This window comes from Chrysoperla carnea, chromosome 3, assembly GCF_905475395.1.
Source record: "Chrysoperla carnea chromosome 3, inChrCarn1.1, whole genome shotgun sequence".
NCBI classification, from domain to species: Eukaryota; Metazoa; Arthropoda; class Insecta; order Neuroptera; family Chrysopidae; genus Chrysoperla; species Chrysoperla carnea.
The window spans coordinates 64,221,145-64,240,422 of record NC_058339.1 but is presented as its reverse complement, the minus strand read 5'-3'; the positions used below and the strand labels follow the sequence as shown (position 1 = coordinate 64,240,422).

General features: G+C 28.1%; 1 protein-coding gene across 1 annotated transcript in view; it reads left to right on the top strand.

Annotated features, from left to right (window-relative positions):
- The window catches only part of LOC123296845 (nitric oxide synthase, salivary gland), a 240,472-nt gene that overhangs the window by 158,429 nt on the left and 62,765 nt on the right, over positions 1-19,278 (top strand). The window contains exon 4 of the mRNA XM_044878519.1: positions 16,485-16,576. Coding sequence (XP_044734454.1) covers positions 16,485-16,576 — 92 coding nt within the window. The remainder of the gene's footprint in view (positions 1-16,484; positions 16,577-19,278) is intronic.

Sequence of the window (19,278 nt, the reverse complement as noted above, 5' to 3'; positions counted from 1 at the left end):
AGCATTGTCTATAAGAGTAATTAGCTATTAGTATAGCCATTAGTCTGTATCTGTCTGTATCTGTTCTTTTCTTTTTGTTTTAAAGATAATTTGATCTAGAGATCCTTAGCTATGTTTCAAGTTCGAGTTTAGGGGTTCGTACCCTAAAACAATTAGAAAAGATATGATGATTTTCAAACGGCCGAGCAGATTTTCTTGAAACATAGCCAAGATCACTTTTGATCATATTACCTTCCAAACAAAAAAAAAAAATCGGTTCATACGTTTAGGAGTTCCAATACTACAAAGAGTTTAAAGATTTGATCAAAAATATGTAACTTTTACTCCCTGTATTATACATATTACTTTTGTTATATTCAAGCTCACGTACATAAGACATCCATACAAAAAAAAAACTACTTTTAAAACATCACATAACTCCTATTATACACATATTAAATATTTAATACCATGATTTTCGTATTAGAAAACACATTCCTTTTGATAGTAAGTAGTTTCTATTCTATGACATCAGTTGTAGTGGTTGACATTGTTATAGAAATTCTATTATAACTTGGCATAGTTGTAACTTTTATGTGAGATATGAAAACTTTTGTAAATGTTTACATAGTTCTTAATACACAGAATTTTCTTGACTATATTTATTTACATATTACAACTTATTTTGAATAAACTTATTTATTTTTCGAATTCAGAATTAAATGTAGGCACTAGAATGGTTTTAGAATATATATTTTTACAAATATACGTGCATTAAAGAATATAAGGTATCTCATAATGACTACCTTCGAATAACATTTTATTCACTGAGATAAAATTTAAAGTAGAAAATCTAAACTTATTAACAATAATTAACACATTAATGAGTTATTGGTATAAATAAAAAGAACAAAGTCTTATTAATAGTTGGTCACGCATTCATCCACTTCGGTGGTACTTGTTATGTTTGCTATAGGAATCTTTTTATGTACTCATTTACGCGTTACCTATGTTATAAAATAATACCTTTTGAAATTATCGGTTTAATTAATTATTTTCAGTTAAATTATATTTCATTCGTGGTACATGCTGCATTTAAAAAACTTTGCTATCGTCTGTTCTCTAATATAACTTTATTGTTCGTGTAGGTCATTGTGAGGAATCGAATATATTGTTTATGGAACATTAGGGAAATATATATAGAATTTATTACTTATGTTCTATTATTTGCATAAATCCATTTATAATGGTTCGAGTGGTTCGAACTATTATAACGAATTATTTGTTAACAAATCTCTTAATATACATTAAATCTTTACAATTTTTAAATTTCTAAGGTGGTTGTAAGACAAGTGATTATTTTATTTTAAGGTATTTCTATCGGAGTGAGAGAGAACGCGATATCTTAGAAATAGTAATAATATTTCTCTATAAATACTAAATAATTTAGTTCTATTAGTGCAACGAATCTTTCAACGTTACAAAAAATATTCTCCAATATTGCTCATGTATGTACACAATATAGCAAACAGCACATGGCTGTAACAAGAACGCGAATTAAAAATGTTAAAAAAGTCTTATTATATATTCCTATTCTTTACGTGTTAAACATTGGACACAATTTCCTTTACAGTTTCGACAGGAAAAATAACAAACAACAAACTTTTAGGATTATGATTTTAATATTACTTATTTCGTAAAAACTATTTAGGTTTGATGGATATCTAGCTGTTTATTAACACTCCTTTTTTAACTATATTTTAGTCAAATTTTGATAAGAAACATTAATGAACCTTTTCTTGGTTTTTAAGGAACTGGTATTGTCAGGAGTTTTTTTTTAATATATACCTAAAAGCCACTTGTTTAATAATTTTAAAATTTGTAAACAAAAACATTACTCTATTATCGAAACTCTCCCACTTAGTCGAGAAAATTCTGTGGATTGGATTATGAGATTTGTTTGAATTTTACATTTCATATAATTCAAATTGATTTTCCAATTGATATAAAATAAAACAATTTCATAAAGTTTCTATATATGTTGGAAAGTTTAAAAGCTGTATGTAATGTTTACATATTTAACTTGAAGTGCATACTTGAAGGTAATTGAACTATATATACGTTAAAGTAGAACGTGCACGGATTTTGTTCACAAAACACTTGGAAAATCCGTCGAGAAATTATTTTTACTATTTTTAAGGATATTTCCTTGCTACAATTGCTACAAAAAGCTTTAAATTATATGTACGATAAGAGTAGGTATATACGCTTGTAGTGAAATGATGTATAATTTTTATCCATATTGATCGGTAACAGAAATATTACAGATTTATAGCAGCTAAGTTCTTCCATATATATATAAAGCTTGAAACAAAAAATTATTGGAAATATTGATCATTGAAAATCATAAATTAATCATGAAATATTCAATATAATAATAAATTTGCATCAGATATGACAAATCTTTTAAAAAATAATATTTTAATTTTCGCATTCGAATTAATGGTTATATTTGACTTTGACTAACGAATTCTTCATAAAACTTTGAATTCATAAACTTCGCGATATATTTTTGGGCTAAATACTAAAAACTGCCAGAAGGTAAGATATATATATATATATCTATTATCTATACGCTTGTAAAAATTTCAAAACTTACATATTCCTTTAATTATTTGTGAGTGATCGTTCTGCCTTATATGTAAGTTTCTCAATAATAAAGTCAAGTAGAATAGTTATTTTGTAGAAAATACTCAATTTTCTTGTATGTATAAACATCTGAGCCCCAATTTTTCATTTATTATTGCATATTTAAAAAAATTTTGTATGATTATCTTTGTTAACAATATACCGTAACATTACGACAATTATACTGGCCAAAAAATTGTTATAAACCCCAATTTTTGTTTTAAAATTGAACATGTAAAGAGTTGGTTTTCAAAATTAAATATTTTCTCTTATCAAAGCCATAGAAGGATTGATTTCATGATCAAATATTTACGAAGTGAAAAATATTAGGTAAAAATAAATCCATGTACCATGGCTTTTTGAAACATGTATATAGTGATAAACAATAATTACACGCATGGTAGGTGATTCGATATTTATCTTTTGTAGCATGCAGGAAAATGTGTTAAACAAATCTATTTAATTATGTCAACATAATTTATTTAATTAAATAACATTTTCATTTTCACTTTTGTTTTGTTGTTAGGTTTTAAATGTTAATGCGAGGAAAAATTGATACACTTTAATCATATTTTTTTCGATACTAATCCATCGATTACAATTTATAAAATACAGTTTATCAAAAAATAATATACATTAGTTCATATTTTTTTCGTTTCTCAGGACCTTCAGAAGTTACTTAATTTTGGAACTCAATCGATGTTACATCTAAATTAGTCTTTCTCCTTGATCAAAGATAACACCAAGTATGCTAGACAGAAGCAGTTAATTATAAATGTGCCAAGATCAATATGTATGACAAAGACCAAGCCTAAATGTATAAGATAAAGACAAGCAAATTGGTCCTATTTTGGTCTTGGTGTTCATCACTATTTTCGTGTGAAATTTCACAAAAAATTGACAGTCTGTTATTTACAAAACTGTCTAAAATTTAACAGAATGCGGCAATAAAGTACATGGGCACACCGAGGCGAAATGGTCAGAGAAATTGCTCCCACGCCTGGACCAGTGTTTTCCATTGATATAGTCGGTTAAGGTGTTTCGATATCAAAACGAAAATTGTACCAAAAATTCATCAATATAAATAATATATCAATAAATTTCAAATCGATTTTCTGTACGGTTTACGAGAAATTTATTATTAAAAACATAGTCCATTTTATATGGTGGTTTATGGAGCAGTCGTAATAAATATTCATTTTTAATCAATGAGTGCTTTTAATAATATTTCCATTTACATTTTTTGATAAAGAATGAAATGATACCAAAAATTTAAAATTTTATTTATCAATTAATCATCCTTTTGTACGTTTTTTGTGAAAAAATTCATATGGATTCTCTGTACGGTTTATGAGAAATGTGCTCTTTTTTTCTAACTTTGATAGTTAATTTCTCATAAACCGTACAGAGAATCGATATGAATTTTTCATATAAAAGGATGATTAACTGATAAATAAATTTTTTTTCTGTATCGATATACCTAAGTATGTGATTATACCATAACACTGTTGAATTAATGGAATTTTTACTCATGATTAAATAAACGATAACTATTTCAATTTAAAACCTTATATTTTGGTTTAAATAATGACAATATGGAACTGAACTGTGCCTAATAATATTAATAATTTATATAAAATATATACCTCCAACGATATTCCCCGCTCTCTTCTGTTGATAAAACTATTTGTATGGAAAATGTTTTATTAGACTATTCGTCATATATAGTACCCATATAGTAAATATATACAATACAGTAGATAGGGCAATAAATAATAAAAAAACTTTATCCCTCAAAGCTACAAACCTAATCAAAAAGAAGTTTTACTTACCTACATAAAAATCACTTCATAGGTATAATACATATTATATATGTGGCTACATTTTCAACTTATTTACCTATGGGTATGCACTATGATATATTATCCTACACATTGTGTATTTTATCATTTTCTATAGTTACTATGATATATTTTGTATTGTGAAAGAAGTTTTTGTTAGTATCTTTCTATACTTTAATACCGGAGGTGTATCGTATACACACATATTTCGTAGTTTTATTATCAAAAAATATGCAAATTAAAAACATATTTATAGCTTTAACCTTGTACTTCCTCGACTGACGACCCTCTCTGAATGTCGATATACCAAATATGAGTTCTGGGTCATTCAAAATTTCATGAAGAATGATCAAATATTAAATGAGGAAAGAAACTTGTGATACTGCAAGACAATTATGGAGAGTAAAATAGAGACGTTTCCAAAAATTTAATCTCTCTTCCGGAGGTTTGAATTTGTAACATTAGTAACATTGTAGCGGCTGTCTGGGAGGCAAATATTCCGAACAAGGCCCAGCAATATACCACGACTACTGCTGAGGCTGTCTTACTGAGGAGGAGGAAGAAACAGCGACTCATCTCCTCTGTCACTATTCAGGTCTTGCAATAAGAGAATGGCACACTTGTAACAGCTATTTTATGACTTTTTCTCGTACATCAAACCTATCAACGTCAAGTTTCTTCTGCTACACTTAAACTGTTTTACATACAACGAGTAGGAACTTTTCTTAAGCTATCATAATTGGCCTAAATTTATCCCACACAGACAGTAACTGCAATGATCCTAAATTTTTATATGAAGACTACCAAGAATACTAAGTTTAATCCAAGTTTGTAACGCTTAAAAAATGTGCCCATATAATCACCAAATTATTGCATTTCCTGTTTACCGTTCGTCAACACGAGAAAACAAAAACAAAAAGAATACCAATCTTGCCGTTAAGTCTTTTTTCATTATACCATGTATATATGAAATATACATAGTATATTAAGTTTAAGTTTTTAACGCTTAAAAATATTGATGCTACGAAAAAATTTTGGTATAGGTGTTCATAGAATCATCCAATTAGTCCATTTTCGGTTGTCTGTCCGTCTGCCCGTCTCTCTCTCAACACGATAACTCAAAAACGAAAAATAATATCAAGCTGAAATTACAGAACACTCTAATGAGCAACATAGGTCAATTGGGTCTTGGATCCGTAAAGAAAATAAACAACTTTTGTTTGAAACATTTTTTTTAAACATCACTCACGAGGGCACACATTAGATGCAAATTTTATAATATGTATTAATATGGGATTATCAGTTACGTATATGTGACATGTATATTTCTATAAATGGTATTTCAACAATTAACTCATTCAATTGTTTGTTTTCACTTGTTCCTTATAGAATTTAACTAATTTAAGAAACAATTACCTCCATTTTTTGTCGTCGTTTAACAGCTTTATCAAAAAAATATGTCAAGAATCAAGGAATATAGATTGATTCTATTATTGTTTGCAGTTGAAAGGAAAATTTATATTATGATTTACAATAAATTTTTATGAATATCTAAAACAGATTTATTGGTATTGACTACATCATATACATACGTCTGATATGATAAACAAAAAAAATAAACAAATACATAAATTCACCGCCGTCTGGAATATTTGTTGGATTATGTTCCATTCAAAACGTTTTTGTTCGTTGAGACATCGTATGAGATGCAGAAGTTTTGAAGAATTTTTTTTGTGTGTAAATAAAATAGCATACTACTGTACAATACCATATATATATTGTATAAAATATATCAAGGTATACTAAGTTTAGTCCCAAATTTATAACGCTTAAAAACATTGATGCTACGAACAAAATTTTGGTATTGATGTTCATAAAATCATCTAGTTATTAGTTTATTTCCGGCAACTAATAATGGGTACTGTCCACCCGTCTGCCTGTCTGTCTATGATCACGATAACTCAAATACGGAAAGAGATACCAAGCTGAAATTTTTATAGAGTAAAAACGGTTCCTTAAAAATAAGCAACTTTTGTTTGAACCGTTTTTTTTTTTTTGTAAACAACACTGTTTACCCATGAGGACGCAAATTAGATTAGAACATTATATAGTATTTATTATATGCGAATATCAGTTTTGTGTGTGTGACACTACAATCGTGTTGTATATATATATAAGAAGGTCAATGGGCAATCGATTGCTTTTTCACAACGTGGCTATCTAAAAGTGACTATTTGTCTTAACTTACATGACGTGAAATACAATCGATATGCATTCAAAAAAAAACCACCCCAACATTAATTAGTGTTGAGTTAGCGCTAGTTGGAGTTTTTTTAACTGAAACCAGCTAACAATCTGACAGAAATAACCATATTACGTTGAAATAAACAAATCCCCCATAAAAATGAAATGTGTATTTTATATCTTCCATACTGTCTACATTACTGAATTACTGAATTTTTTGACAAAATGATAATGGTATCAGCACGTGAGACAAAAATCGTATTTAAAAAAATTTTGAAAGCTACTGGAAATGAAAACTATCTTATATCTTGGCATTTAAATACACAATTTCTTTTGAACGCTCCAAAATATTTTAGAAAATTTACGATTACGTTGATTCATCTTAGAAGCGTAAGAAAATTAGTAGGAGGTAAAACGTCTTGGAGACCGTGAAATATGATTGAAATTTGATCATAATAATTGAAGAGGCTTATGAATTTTCAAGTAAATATCAGAAAGTTCAAATATTGAAATGACTTATTTAAGGCATTCAGATAAACGTGACAAAGGGCCTTGCTGCTAGTAAAGTTGCAAGTAATGTTAATAAAAGAGTGAATAGACAGGCTCTACAATTTTTTCGAGCGCTTAAAATAAAATTTTCTGTTTCCTACGGATCCTTAAAACTTTGCTAAACATATATTATAGGTAAAGTATTGAATATACATGTCCACAACAATATCTACTCGTTCACTTAACTTTTTTGTATGTTGTTTACCACATGTTATCAAATATTTTACTTCATACATGTTATTTGTTATAACACAACAAAACATCTTCTTCATATCACATCACATGTGATATAAATTACAAGTGGTTTTCACAAAAGAAAATTGCGCATATAAAATTTTTCATTTTTATTAACATAGAAATATGAAAATGTTTGTGAAAAAACTCACCTGAAAATTCAATGAACTTTAAATGTTTGCTGTTGGTTGCACTTCATTTATAAAAATTTGTTGAAGGATGATGACCTCTGAGTCTGCTTACATCCAACGAAAATTGTATCAAAATTTATATGCTGTAGATAACGATTTTTTTTTTAATAATTTCAAGAACGCTTTCGTTTTAACGTTAAGTATTACAACTATTTTCAAATGATATTGAGATTTCGTTGCCGACAACAAGTATGTTTGTACACTATTTTGTTGGTGCTTCAATTGAAAATAGTTTTGCAACGTAGAGAGGATGTAGCGTTCTAGAATTTATCTCTTTGGAAAGAAGATAATATAATTATACAGGGAGCTTTTTTAAGTTGACATCTGCTAAAAATACGAAAAATAAGTTTTATCGATAAAAATGCTGGCTGTGTAGGCGCACATAATACGCATACATTAAACTTAACATATGTTTTCTAGCTCAACGAAATGCTCACTCTAGTCCATAACTGGCAATCGATAGATGAACACTTTAAATAAGAAAGTTTTTATTGATTAAAAAAATTGAAAAGTTTTACCCAAAATTATTTTATCGTATCAAAATTGTTATTTCGTAGAATTGTTTCTGTGCAATCTAAACACTTTTCGAAAAAAATTTCCAATAAGTCCAATAAAAGTAGTTTGTAAAAAAAAGTAGTAATGTTTTCTATAAAGACGATTTTTGTTTAAATAGAATAAACAAACGCACAAAAAACTTGATTTTTGCTTAGAATTATTGTTTAAACTATTCAATTTAAGCGTGCATCTAATTCTTGTCAGCTATGAATCAGAGCGAGGTTTTAATTGAATCTGAAAAGTTAGATCCAATATAAGAATCGATGCCGATATAAGAAGTGGATTATGCCGGTAGATATAACAAGTGGTTTTGATTTTTCATTTTTCATTTGAAGACATATTTCATTTGTCTACTTAAAAAATCACCCTGTATAAATAAATAAATGATAAACACTGCTTAAACAATTGGTTTATTATTAATATCGTGTTTAAATACAGATCTCTACCGATCAAATAAGATTAAATTGGGTATGAGATATAGGTACTCATATCCCAGATAGTGTATAATTTTTCCCTGGAAAACCAAAAAACTATAGTGTGAAATAATAGGGTATTTAAAAAATGCAACATTGTAATTAAAAGTTTAAATCAAAGTATCTTAGCATTAAAAAGGTGGAGTTGAATTCTTTTAATTCGATAAAAAATCTATTTCCTGAGCTATCAGCATATAAGTGGAAAATAAATCCCGTAGTTTTGTCTGTCAGTAAACTTACATTCAGATATTCATTGCTTACACCGGCAACTGAGCTACTTAATTTTCTTTTACGGTTTGTTAAATCACTGTTGGACGTGTCATTTCTGTGAGAAAGCAAAGTGTATATCATGCATGTCATTGTTCACTACTTTTTCATTTAACATGCAAATACTTTCTTTTTTTAATTTAAACTGTCGTGTATCTGTCTAGAAAAGTATTTCGTCGCAGTATACTTGGCTTTCTTTGGAATCAACTCGAACTCATGCGACACAAAATAAATACCTTAATATATTAGAAAAATGGACCCCCGAGCACATCAATTTTGCAAAACAAGTCTATTTTAGAACAAAATTCAATATCATCGTAATATTACAAAGATATCAATTTATATTATTCCCATTTACGATTGGGCTATAACACTACCAGCTCCCTAATCTTTGTGTCTGTTGAAATTGGGAAAAACAACAAATTAGCACTTAATTTCGTGTTGATTTCTGGTTATCTACTATTCTTATACAAAATTTTATTCAAGAATTTAAAACTTCTATATCTAGAAGTGTAAATATTTTCTATTTTTGTTATATCTTATAAGATATTCGGGTATATCTACATATTTAATATCTCTATGTTGAATAGTTACCGTTCATACAGAATGGTCCACCAAAAATACGACCTACCCATATATTTATGCCACAAATAACTCAAAATATTCAGGTGTTTTAAAAGTACAAAAAGTATTATCAACAACAAAAAAACAAAACGGAAATATAATTCAATTTTTTAGAAAAAAAGTCATTTTTTTAAATAATTTGTATCTAAAAAAAAAAAAAAATATTTTGAATATATTGTGTGCGCATTTAGGCTTATAATATTAAATTATTAAGTATAATAGTTGTTTAGGAAACATGTAGAGATGTTTAGAAAACTAACAGTTAAATAAAAAAGTCAAAATATTATAACTTATATGATTTTTTGACTCCTTAATTTTGTTTATTTAATCACCCTATGAAACTGCAGTTATTTGCCTAGATTATTGATAATTAAGTTTAAGAATTGATCGAGAGATTTCGCCTAAATATCACAAGCTATGAGAAAGCCGCCTGTTTTCAAAGAAAACACTGGTACGCGTGTACTCTCATGTATAGTCCAAGACACTTTTTCTAGAATACCTAAATATCTTTTAGTTTTCAGTAAAAATCTATTATAGTTTAAAAATACTAAAAAACCACGCTTTGTTGCCTTAAAAAGTGATAATTTTAATCGCAATATAAAATTCAAAGCCTAAGGTGCTCTTTAAGTTCATTCTTTAAATTTCTTTAAATTATCTCATTTGACCCCACGCTTTTATTTTCATTACATTTAAAAGGTTTATCCACTTTTAAGTGGAATTAGTTTTTTTTTAACTATAATTAATTTTGTTTATTTTAGGTGTCGCTAAGTAAAGGCTTGTTTATACCTTGGGTTACAAAGTAGATGAAAGATTATTAAATGCATACATACAGATCAAGCTAATGAAAGCGTGTTTAAAACGTAGCTTTGTGGTTAACTTCTCTGTATAAATTAACTTCTAATTCAAGTAAAGCTTTGTGAATTATAATAATTTCAGAACTATCTTTTAAGATTCTGCTACAATGTACTATAATAGTTTTAGTTATTATATTCATTTTCGTTTTTAATTAACTTTATAAGACAACTATCTTCGAGACATATTATAATCCACTACACTATAAAATCATTATTTAAGCAAAATAAAACAATATTTGTTTAATTACATTTAAGTGAAACAACACCAAACAATGTCTTAAAGAATGAGTTTATTTAACTATCGAACGTTACGAAACAATGCATACATGTTTTCTATTCTAAATTAGATTAGTCACCTGAGATTCTCAAATAAAACATTGTTTTGTATGATAAATAATACAATTTTCGCTAAGCTTCTGAAACATTCAGAATCATTTTGACTACTGTAGACCATTAGTGATTATACAAGTATTATCAAAGATGAAAACTGTAGGATTCTTCGAATTAAATTTAGATTTTTTCTCTAATTTCATCAATTTTTGTATAATAAAAATATGTATTTCGACTAATGAGCAGTCATCATCAGTATGAATTAGCTAATCGGTATTGCTCTTAAATAAATAATGTATATTACACGTTGATAATTTGCGACGATCTGCGGAAATACAGGCAGAAAACAAAATTTTATTTGAAATTTAATTCATTTGTGGTGAACAAACGCAAAACCATAAACCATGACCATATTTGGTCTTTGCCTCACGTATCCAGTATTGTAGGCACTTTGATTATGTCATGCTTTTCGCCTTGAATTTCTGTAAAACTAAAGTGTCTGGGATAAAGATAATGAATTATAGTTGCATGATGATCTTCATCATCGTTGACCATATCTCTAGATTCTCATCTACGATAACCTTTTTTGGCTACCATATCTCCGTTCTCAATTCCTGCTACTCCAGTTTTTTGCGGGTTAGACTATACATTGGTTGTGCTGCAACTTAATGCTGACAAAAGTACATATAAAATAAATAATGATCCTGGCAGTAAAACTTAATCTAGGTAATTTAAATATTCTTAAAATCCATTTGCCTACTATTTGCAAGGTATGCTTGAATTTTTTTAAATTTTAGGAAATTTTTTTTATTTTTCGACAGCGACCATTCCGTATACATGTGTTATCACGCGACCATGTCGTATCATTTTTCGATGAATTCGAAATCAAACATTCGAAAACTGAAATTATATGTGCACTGAAAATATGGTAATTCATACTATTATGATTAACATGTATTTTCAGTTAACAGAAAGTTTTAAAGTTTTTTTTGTAAATAAATTTTTTTTGGAGAATTAATGTGAGATGTCATCGTAAGAGTATTTCTAAAAACCAACATTTGAGTATTTATTGAAACAAAAAGAAAGGTTAGTTCCACTATCATCTAGACTATATAATAATAAAATAAAAACATTAAAATTCTACCAACACAATTTCAAAAACTCTTTTTTTCTTTTAATAATATTTTTCATACTCTACCATTTCGAGTCAGTTTGGTTTGCTTACTAAATGTCCAATAAAAACGGTAATAAATTACACTATTACTTAAATAATATAAAAATGTAGGTACCTACAAACTCGCTTTACATTGTGGAAAATAAAAATTTCCGAACATCTCTGAAAAATATAATCTATAAAAAAAATTATGATACACTAGAGATTGGTCAAGCACAATTTTTGTAAATTCAACAATACGATACTGAATAAAAGAAAGTATAACAGAAAAAAAAAAGGTTTTTTACAACTAGTTTATATCCTGTGGGAATATATATTTATAAAATATTATGTATCAGTTTTAAAACATGGTTATATACTACAGTTATTTTGAACAGTTTATTCAACAAGACACTCAAAGAATTTTAACTAAAGTTTTATGAGTTCACTGAAAAATTTACCACTTGCAAAATTGTATGATAATACAATTTTGGGTCTTTCTAATCTACAAAAAAAAAAAGTTCTTGCAACAGTTATACTCAAATTTTACCGCAACTTTCATCATGCTTGTATACTTCGAGTTAAAAAAGGCTGTATTATAAATTTCTCTACACTTTACATAGTAGTCAAATGTCTAAGTCAATATGAAAATTTTGCCTTTATATAAATATAAATTAGATGATCTTTTCTTTTATCTCAAATATATTATAGTGGACTTATTAATAGGTTTAAAAGCGAGGCCTAATTTCAAGATATGTGTACGAGATATGGGTACATCTAACACATTCATGTATAGCCTGACAACAGACCAATTAAATGAGTATTTATGGCTATACAATTACTCTTCGTTGTAATTCAAAGTTTTCCCTTTATCAAATTGAAATAACATAAATTACTAAGTAGTATATAATATGGTATGCCTACAAATAAATACATAAGCTTTAAGAAGCTCGTTAGCAGTCGCAATTCAGTTAGATTTCAATAAAATTTGGTATCAAGCATGGTTTTTGTGTTTGAAATGTCGTTAATCGACAGATAAACAAGAGGTCAGGGGCAGGGTTTGGGTAAAGTACAAAATTGCTAATTTTTTCAAAATAACATCCTGTGAATTTTTTCTGTAGACGCTTAGTTTTTGAAATAAAAATTCTTGATAAATGTGTTGCTTTTTTTTCAATCTCTGAGGAAATTTGCTTAGCTAACGCAGCTCCTACGCTTGTAATATATGTAACATAAGGGGGGAGGTAATTTTGAGACAAAAATCATTTTAATTCCATCTTTATCATTTATTAGCCCATTAATAAAAACTAGTGTCCGACCGAAGCTTCGGCTTCGGTCAAACATTCGGCTTCGGCCTGAATTCAGGCTGAAGCCGAAGCTTTGGCCGAAGGTTCTTAGCAAACGTCGGAATTGAACGAATTGTTCTAAATGTTATTATTTTGAAATAAATTTCAAGGTAATTTTTTTAATCATCTTTAGATTGACTTCTAGATCAACTTCTCAAGATCATAACCTCTAAATCAACTTCTAGAGATCAACTTTAATATTAAAGTTTTAAAATCATGTTTTTAAACCTTCGGCTTCGGCTTGGCTTCGGCTTCGGCCGAAGGTTGATAGCCGATTAATCGGCTTCGGCTTCGGCCAAAAATCGACCTTCGGTCGGACACTAATAAAAACAAAACGAAAAATTGGTAATTTTTAAAAATAAGAGAAATAATATTATGGCAGTAAAGACGGAACTGTTTATAGGGTCTCAATAAAGTTTAGAATATATTTCAGGCTATATTAAAATCACTGTACTCCTGATACCCGAAAAACTGCCTTTTTCAGTTCGTTGAATGTGTAACAATAAATATAATTTTTGCATTTATTATTTATTATTCAACTATCTAATTCTTATTTTAATTTCATCTTCAACACATATTGATCAAATTTATGCTTGTGGCACAGGTAAATTTTTAAATGTAGTAAAGTTACTTATGACTCTACCTGTAAAAATAAACTCTTAAACAAATCTTGTATAATTTAACTTTGTATACCATGTATATATGAAATATACATAGTATATTGAGTTTAGTCCCAAGTTTTTAACGCTTAAAAATATTGATGCTAACAAAACAATTTTGGTATAGGTGTTCATAAAATCATCTAATTAGCCCATTTCCGGTTGTCTGTCCGTCTGATGCGTCTGTCTGTCCGTAAGCACGATAACTCAAAAACAAAAAGAGATATCAAGCAACATAGGTCAATTGGGTCTTGGAAACTGTTAGAGATATAACAAAAGTTTAAAAATAAGGGAAGTTCCTACTAAAAAAATTATCAACTTTTGTTTGAAACATTTTTTTGTAAACATCACTGTTTACTCACGGGGGCGTCAATAAGGTTCAAATTTTAAAGTATGTATTAGAAGGGAATATCAGTTACTAATGTGTGGCTATCAAAGAGTGAATATCTTTCTTTACTTGCGTGACGTCAAAAAACAAACGATTGCATTATCTACACTGTCTGTACATGGTATTTGAACAACTAACTCAGTCAATTGTTTGTTTTCACTTCTTTTATAGCAAATTATTGCAAAATGTTTGAAAAAAAAAATGTTAAAATTCAAACTCAGTTTTATTTGATGTTATAAATATCATATTTTTTTACATTTAAAATTTATAGTAATAAAAAGATGAAAGTTTTCCCCCAATAAAACTGTGAATAACGCCGTTTAAAATCTTATAAATGATCAAACTTTTTTTTCTCATAGCTTTATTATTTTTACCTACCATATAGAACAGTGAACATTCCTTTGAAAAGAATGATAAAGCACATAGTTATGTAAACAATTTATTTATTGTTTTAACGAACTACAATATTATTATGTGCTTTATGTGCTTTAAATAGTAATGTGTAAGTTTATATGTTGTGTGAACTTTTTCCGTCATATAAATTTATTTTAATAATAAAGGTGTATGTTGTTAGTGTGCAGTTCATACTTATGCTACTAATTAAATGCAGTTTTGTTTTATAAGGTTACAATTTATAGCCATTGTAAACCAGTATAATTATAAATTGTTTTTGAAGTGAAAACTGAAAACATTAGCCACGTTGAGCGATTTTATTTTAGTAGGAGTTAAGAAATTTTTATTTGGTGGCCACCATGGTTTGGCTCGTTACTTTTAAAGCAACGTGCATGACATGTGATCACCAAAGCGATATAAAAAAAACTTTTCGCAAAAAGAAAACCGACTTCAAAAGAAAAACTTTCAAAACAAATTAATATGTAGGTACTAAAAAGCAAAAAAATAACGATAATATTTTCTTGTTAAAATAATTGTTGTTTTTGGATTAAGATTATAAAAAAGTGAAAAAGATTATAAAAAAGTGAAAAACATTCTTGTAGCCATATTTTCTTATGATATTTATTGACATTTTAAAAATATAATAAAAAAAAAACTATAAACAAAATTTAAAAATTCTTCGAATTATAGGCCCGTGAAGTGGAGGCTACAAAAAAACACGACATCCTGATTGACACGATTTCAGCCCTTGTAGTGATCCAAAAGAGTGATTGAAAAATTCTTAATTAGTACTGATGTCGCGTCTATACCCCAGCAACAAACAAAATTCACAAAATAGCGTCAAAATGAAAAAAAAAATTTTGTTCACATCTCTTTTTTTTAACTTCGAATTTTTGAAAATACTCAAAATTGTTATTTTTAAATCCAAGATAGAGGGGAACAATAGAGGGATTTATAAAGAAGATTTATAGCAAATTTCAAAGGAATCAGTCGAGAAAAACTTGAGATATCATGCCAATCACTTAAAAAATGTAGTTTTAAGAAAAACATGTTTTAAGTTTGAGAGACAATTCCGATAGAGTAACTCGGATAATAATATTACTCTCTTTGGTTTAATCTACTGCATATGTAATGTTTTGCAAAGTTATTTCTGCTATCTTAGCTGTTTGCCTTCTTTTGAAGCAGTATCTCCGAATATAATTCAAATTTGAAAATTCTGTTTAAGGGTATATTCTTAAAGGACTAACCAGAATACTGCCTTAAAGTAAAAGAGCTCACTATTTAATCATGTCAAAAAAAGTCTCGTACTTGGATTTTTTTCGCCAATTGGGCAATCATTTCCGTAAAGTCTAGTGTAAGTAGTGCCGAAAATGATTTACATTTGATTGAAAATTACATAAAAGTAAGAAGCTGGATAGTCGACACTCTTTGCCAAATAGTCGCCGACTACGAAAGTGACCGGAAAGTCCGCTTTGCCGACTAGTCGGAACATCATTATAATTAATGTATTTTTAGAAAAGGATGATGTGGCAACCAATAACAATATATATTTAAAATACAATTACATTTTAATTAAAAATCAAATTTATAATCGAACAACAATTCAGATTTTTTTATTGCACCAATAACTATTTCATTTGATTAATAGGTCTATTTAATATTTATTTTTTTTGTTAGATACAATTATAGTTTGTAATTATTTGTATTTTATTTTTCCAGGTATTTGATTGCCGATATGTGACCACTACTAGTGGAATGTTTGAAGCAATTTGTAATCATATAAAATACGCTACCAACAAGGGTAACATAAGGTAAGCATATTAAAGATAATAAAACGATACACATTTATTTAAATTCACTGATTCAAAACAATTCTTACTTGCAATTACTTTTCGAAATATTTGTTTATATTAAAAATATTTAAAACTTAAATAAAACGAACAAAATTAACGAACAAAATTATTTTTTTGCACTCAAAAATCTCACTTTTATTTATAAGCGTCATTTTCGTATTTATACGGGTATTTATTTATAAGAGTCATTTTCGCCTTATAGCTCCAACTTCTTGAAAACAGAAGTTCTTGAAACAATGAACCGTATTCGAGTTTGTTTTGCTCTTTTAACGTACCAAACTCCAAGAGTCTCAAAAACTAACGGTAATTTTGCATCCACCAGTACGTGTATCCTGATATATTATATATCCTTATATAATATAATTATTCCACCATGTTTTTGTCTGTTCATACCTTGTCTTCCTTATTCTCTTAACAAATTCCATGATTCATCTCTCATTTTTAAGCTTATCATGTTGGCTTCTGGCTCCCACGGTCTAAAAATGTACCGCTTAGCAAAAACAGACTAGATAGCATAAATTTAAATATTTTAAATAATAAGTGAACTAAGCAATCATGTTTCGAATGTAATAGTTTTTATAAATGTTTTGATAATACTGAAAACATCATCTAGAAAGAACTAAATATTTAACTATTTTACTATTTTTATATAAACTATTTTTAAATCATGTTCTCCTAATAGTAATTTAAGCAAATTTTTGCAATACTTTTCTACGAAATGTGCTGCTGTTTGTTTTTAGCCACGGGTATTTACCGGTAGCCAAGGGTGCAGAATTCCATTTGGATCGACCCAGTGTTAGAATAATACAGTATTTAATTCGAGCATAGTCAGTAAACCAATCACTTAATGACACTTATTTATTTCAGTCTGCATACATAATTTTGAAACTGTAATAGATTTTATCGTCGATGTATCGTAAGGTGCATATATTAATGCATAGAAGATCGAACCGAAAATTATAATATTGAATATAGTGACCACTATTCGATTTGAATGACAGTGAGTTTACAATTATTGAAATTTCTACGATTCTTATTGTTTACTATTAGAAAGATTAGTACAGTAGTTGCTTTCCATTTTTAACCCTGTAGCTAATGGCAAACTTCCTGTCATTATTCTTTCGTGTCCTGTTTTCAAAACCTTTTAACATACATTGTAGACAGTAGAAAGTTGTCAAAAAAGTAGTCGAAAAACTCGATTTTCATAAATGCGATATACGAGCCACAATTTAAACTTTAAATTTCTGTATTACCAAACTTATATTATCAATCTTCAAAAAACAGGTAAAAGAATCACAGAACTTCCGCTTCAAAGGAGATTGACGGTTCATAATCCAAATATTAAATTGAACAAATACTTTAATTAAATTAAACCCAAGAATTAATAAATGAAATAAAAAATATTAACTTTTCTGACCTTATGGTAGAATTTATATTAATTTCTGCAGGGTATTTCTTTAAATGTATTTCATTCTCAAAATATATTGAACCTCGTATTTATAGTGTAGTTGTCCCAGATGGATTGCTGAATCAGTTATTTTACAAAATAGTTCCGTTATGATTAACAACTGAACTGCTACCTGAGTTTCGACCTTATGAAGAATGACTTTTTAGTTTGTGCAATAAGGGTATGGTGTATGGCTGCTATATTAAAATTAAAATTTGTAAATAATTACTGTTGCAAACAAATATATTGAATTATATACAGGATGCTCTATAATTGACTGCAGACCTAAAGACTTTCCAAATAAGCATATCAAGATAAATGGAATAGCTCTTTAACAAATTTCGATCTGTACGTACTAATAGAAGAAAGTATTTTTTAGGTTACAAAACCTGAACAAAATAATAATCAAAAATAAAAATAAATTCTCAGTCTTAGTATTATTTCAGTAAATATTCTTTGAAAATAATTTCTCAGTCTTAGTATTATTTCACTTATTAAGATTATTTGTAATTTTTGACAAATATTTTATCTGACATATCATTCCACGTTGTTTTGCATAGCCTCGAATAGAACTTGATATCAATTTGAATGTTTTATATAGCCTCTAATCGTTGACCCTCTGCATTGATTAAGACTGTTCTGTACACATTTTTGATTGGAGTGAAACTCTATAATTTTTTTAAGAATCCTCTTAAATTTTCATTGGTGGAAAAAAAATAAAAAGCGGCTTTCCCGATTAGAATGGTTAAAGTTACAATTGAATATCAAGCACTGCGATTATACCCTTTACTATTCGAAATTTGGATATGTTATAGGTATTCGTATTTTACGTGCCCTGGTTATTTCACGTTTATTTTTAGAAATTCCTGTTATTTTTCTTAATTTTTACTGTCCACACTCAAGTAATTTTTCTTATTCCACTATACCTGGATGTAAATAATGAAAAATTGGAAAAATTAACAGGATTTTCGAAAAATAAAAGTATCCAGGGCAAGTAAAATATGAATGCCTCTAACATATCCAAATTTCAAATCGATAGAGTAAAGAGTCTAATCGCAGGTCTTGAAATTAAATTGTAGCTTTAACCATTATCATCTGAAGAACAACTTTTTTTTTTAATTTTTTTTCCAACCAATGAATATTTATGAGAATTCTTAAAAAAGTTTTAAAGTTTCACGTCAATTAAGTCTTAACGCAAAACAGTCATGCAATT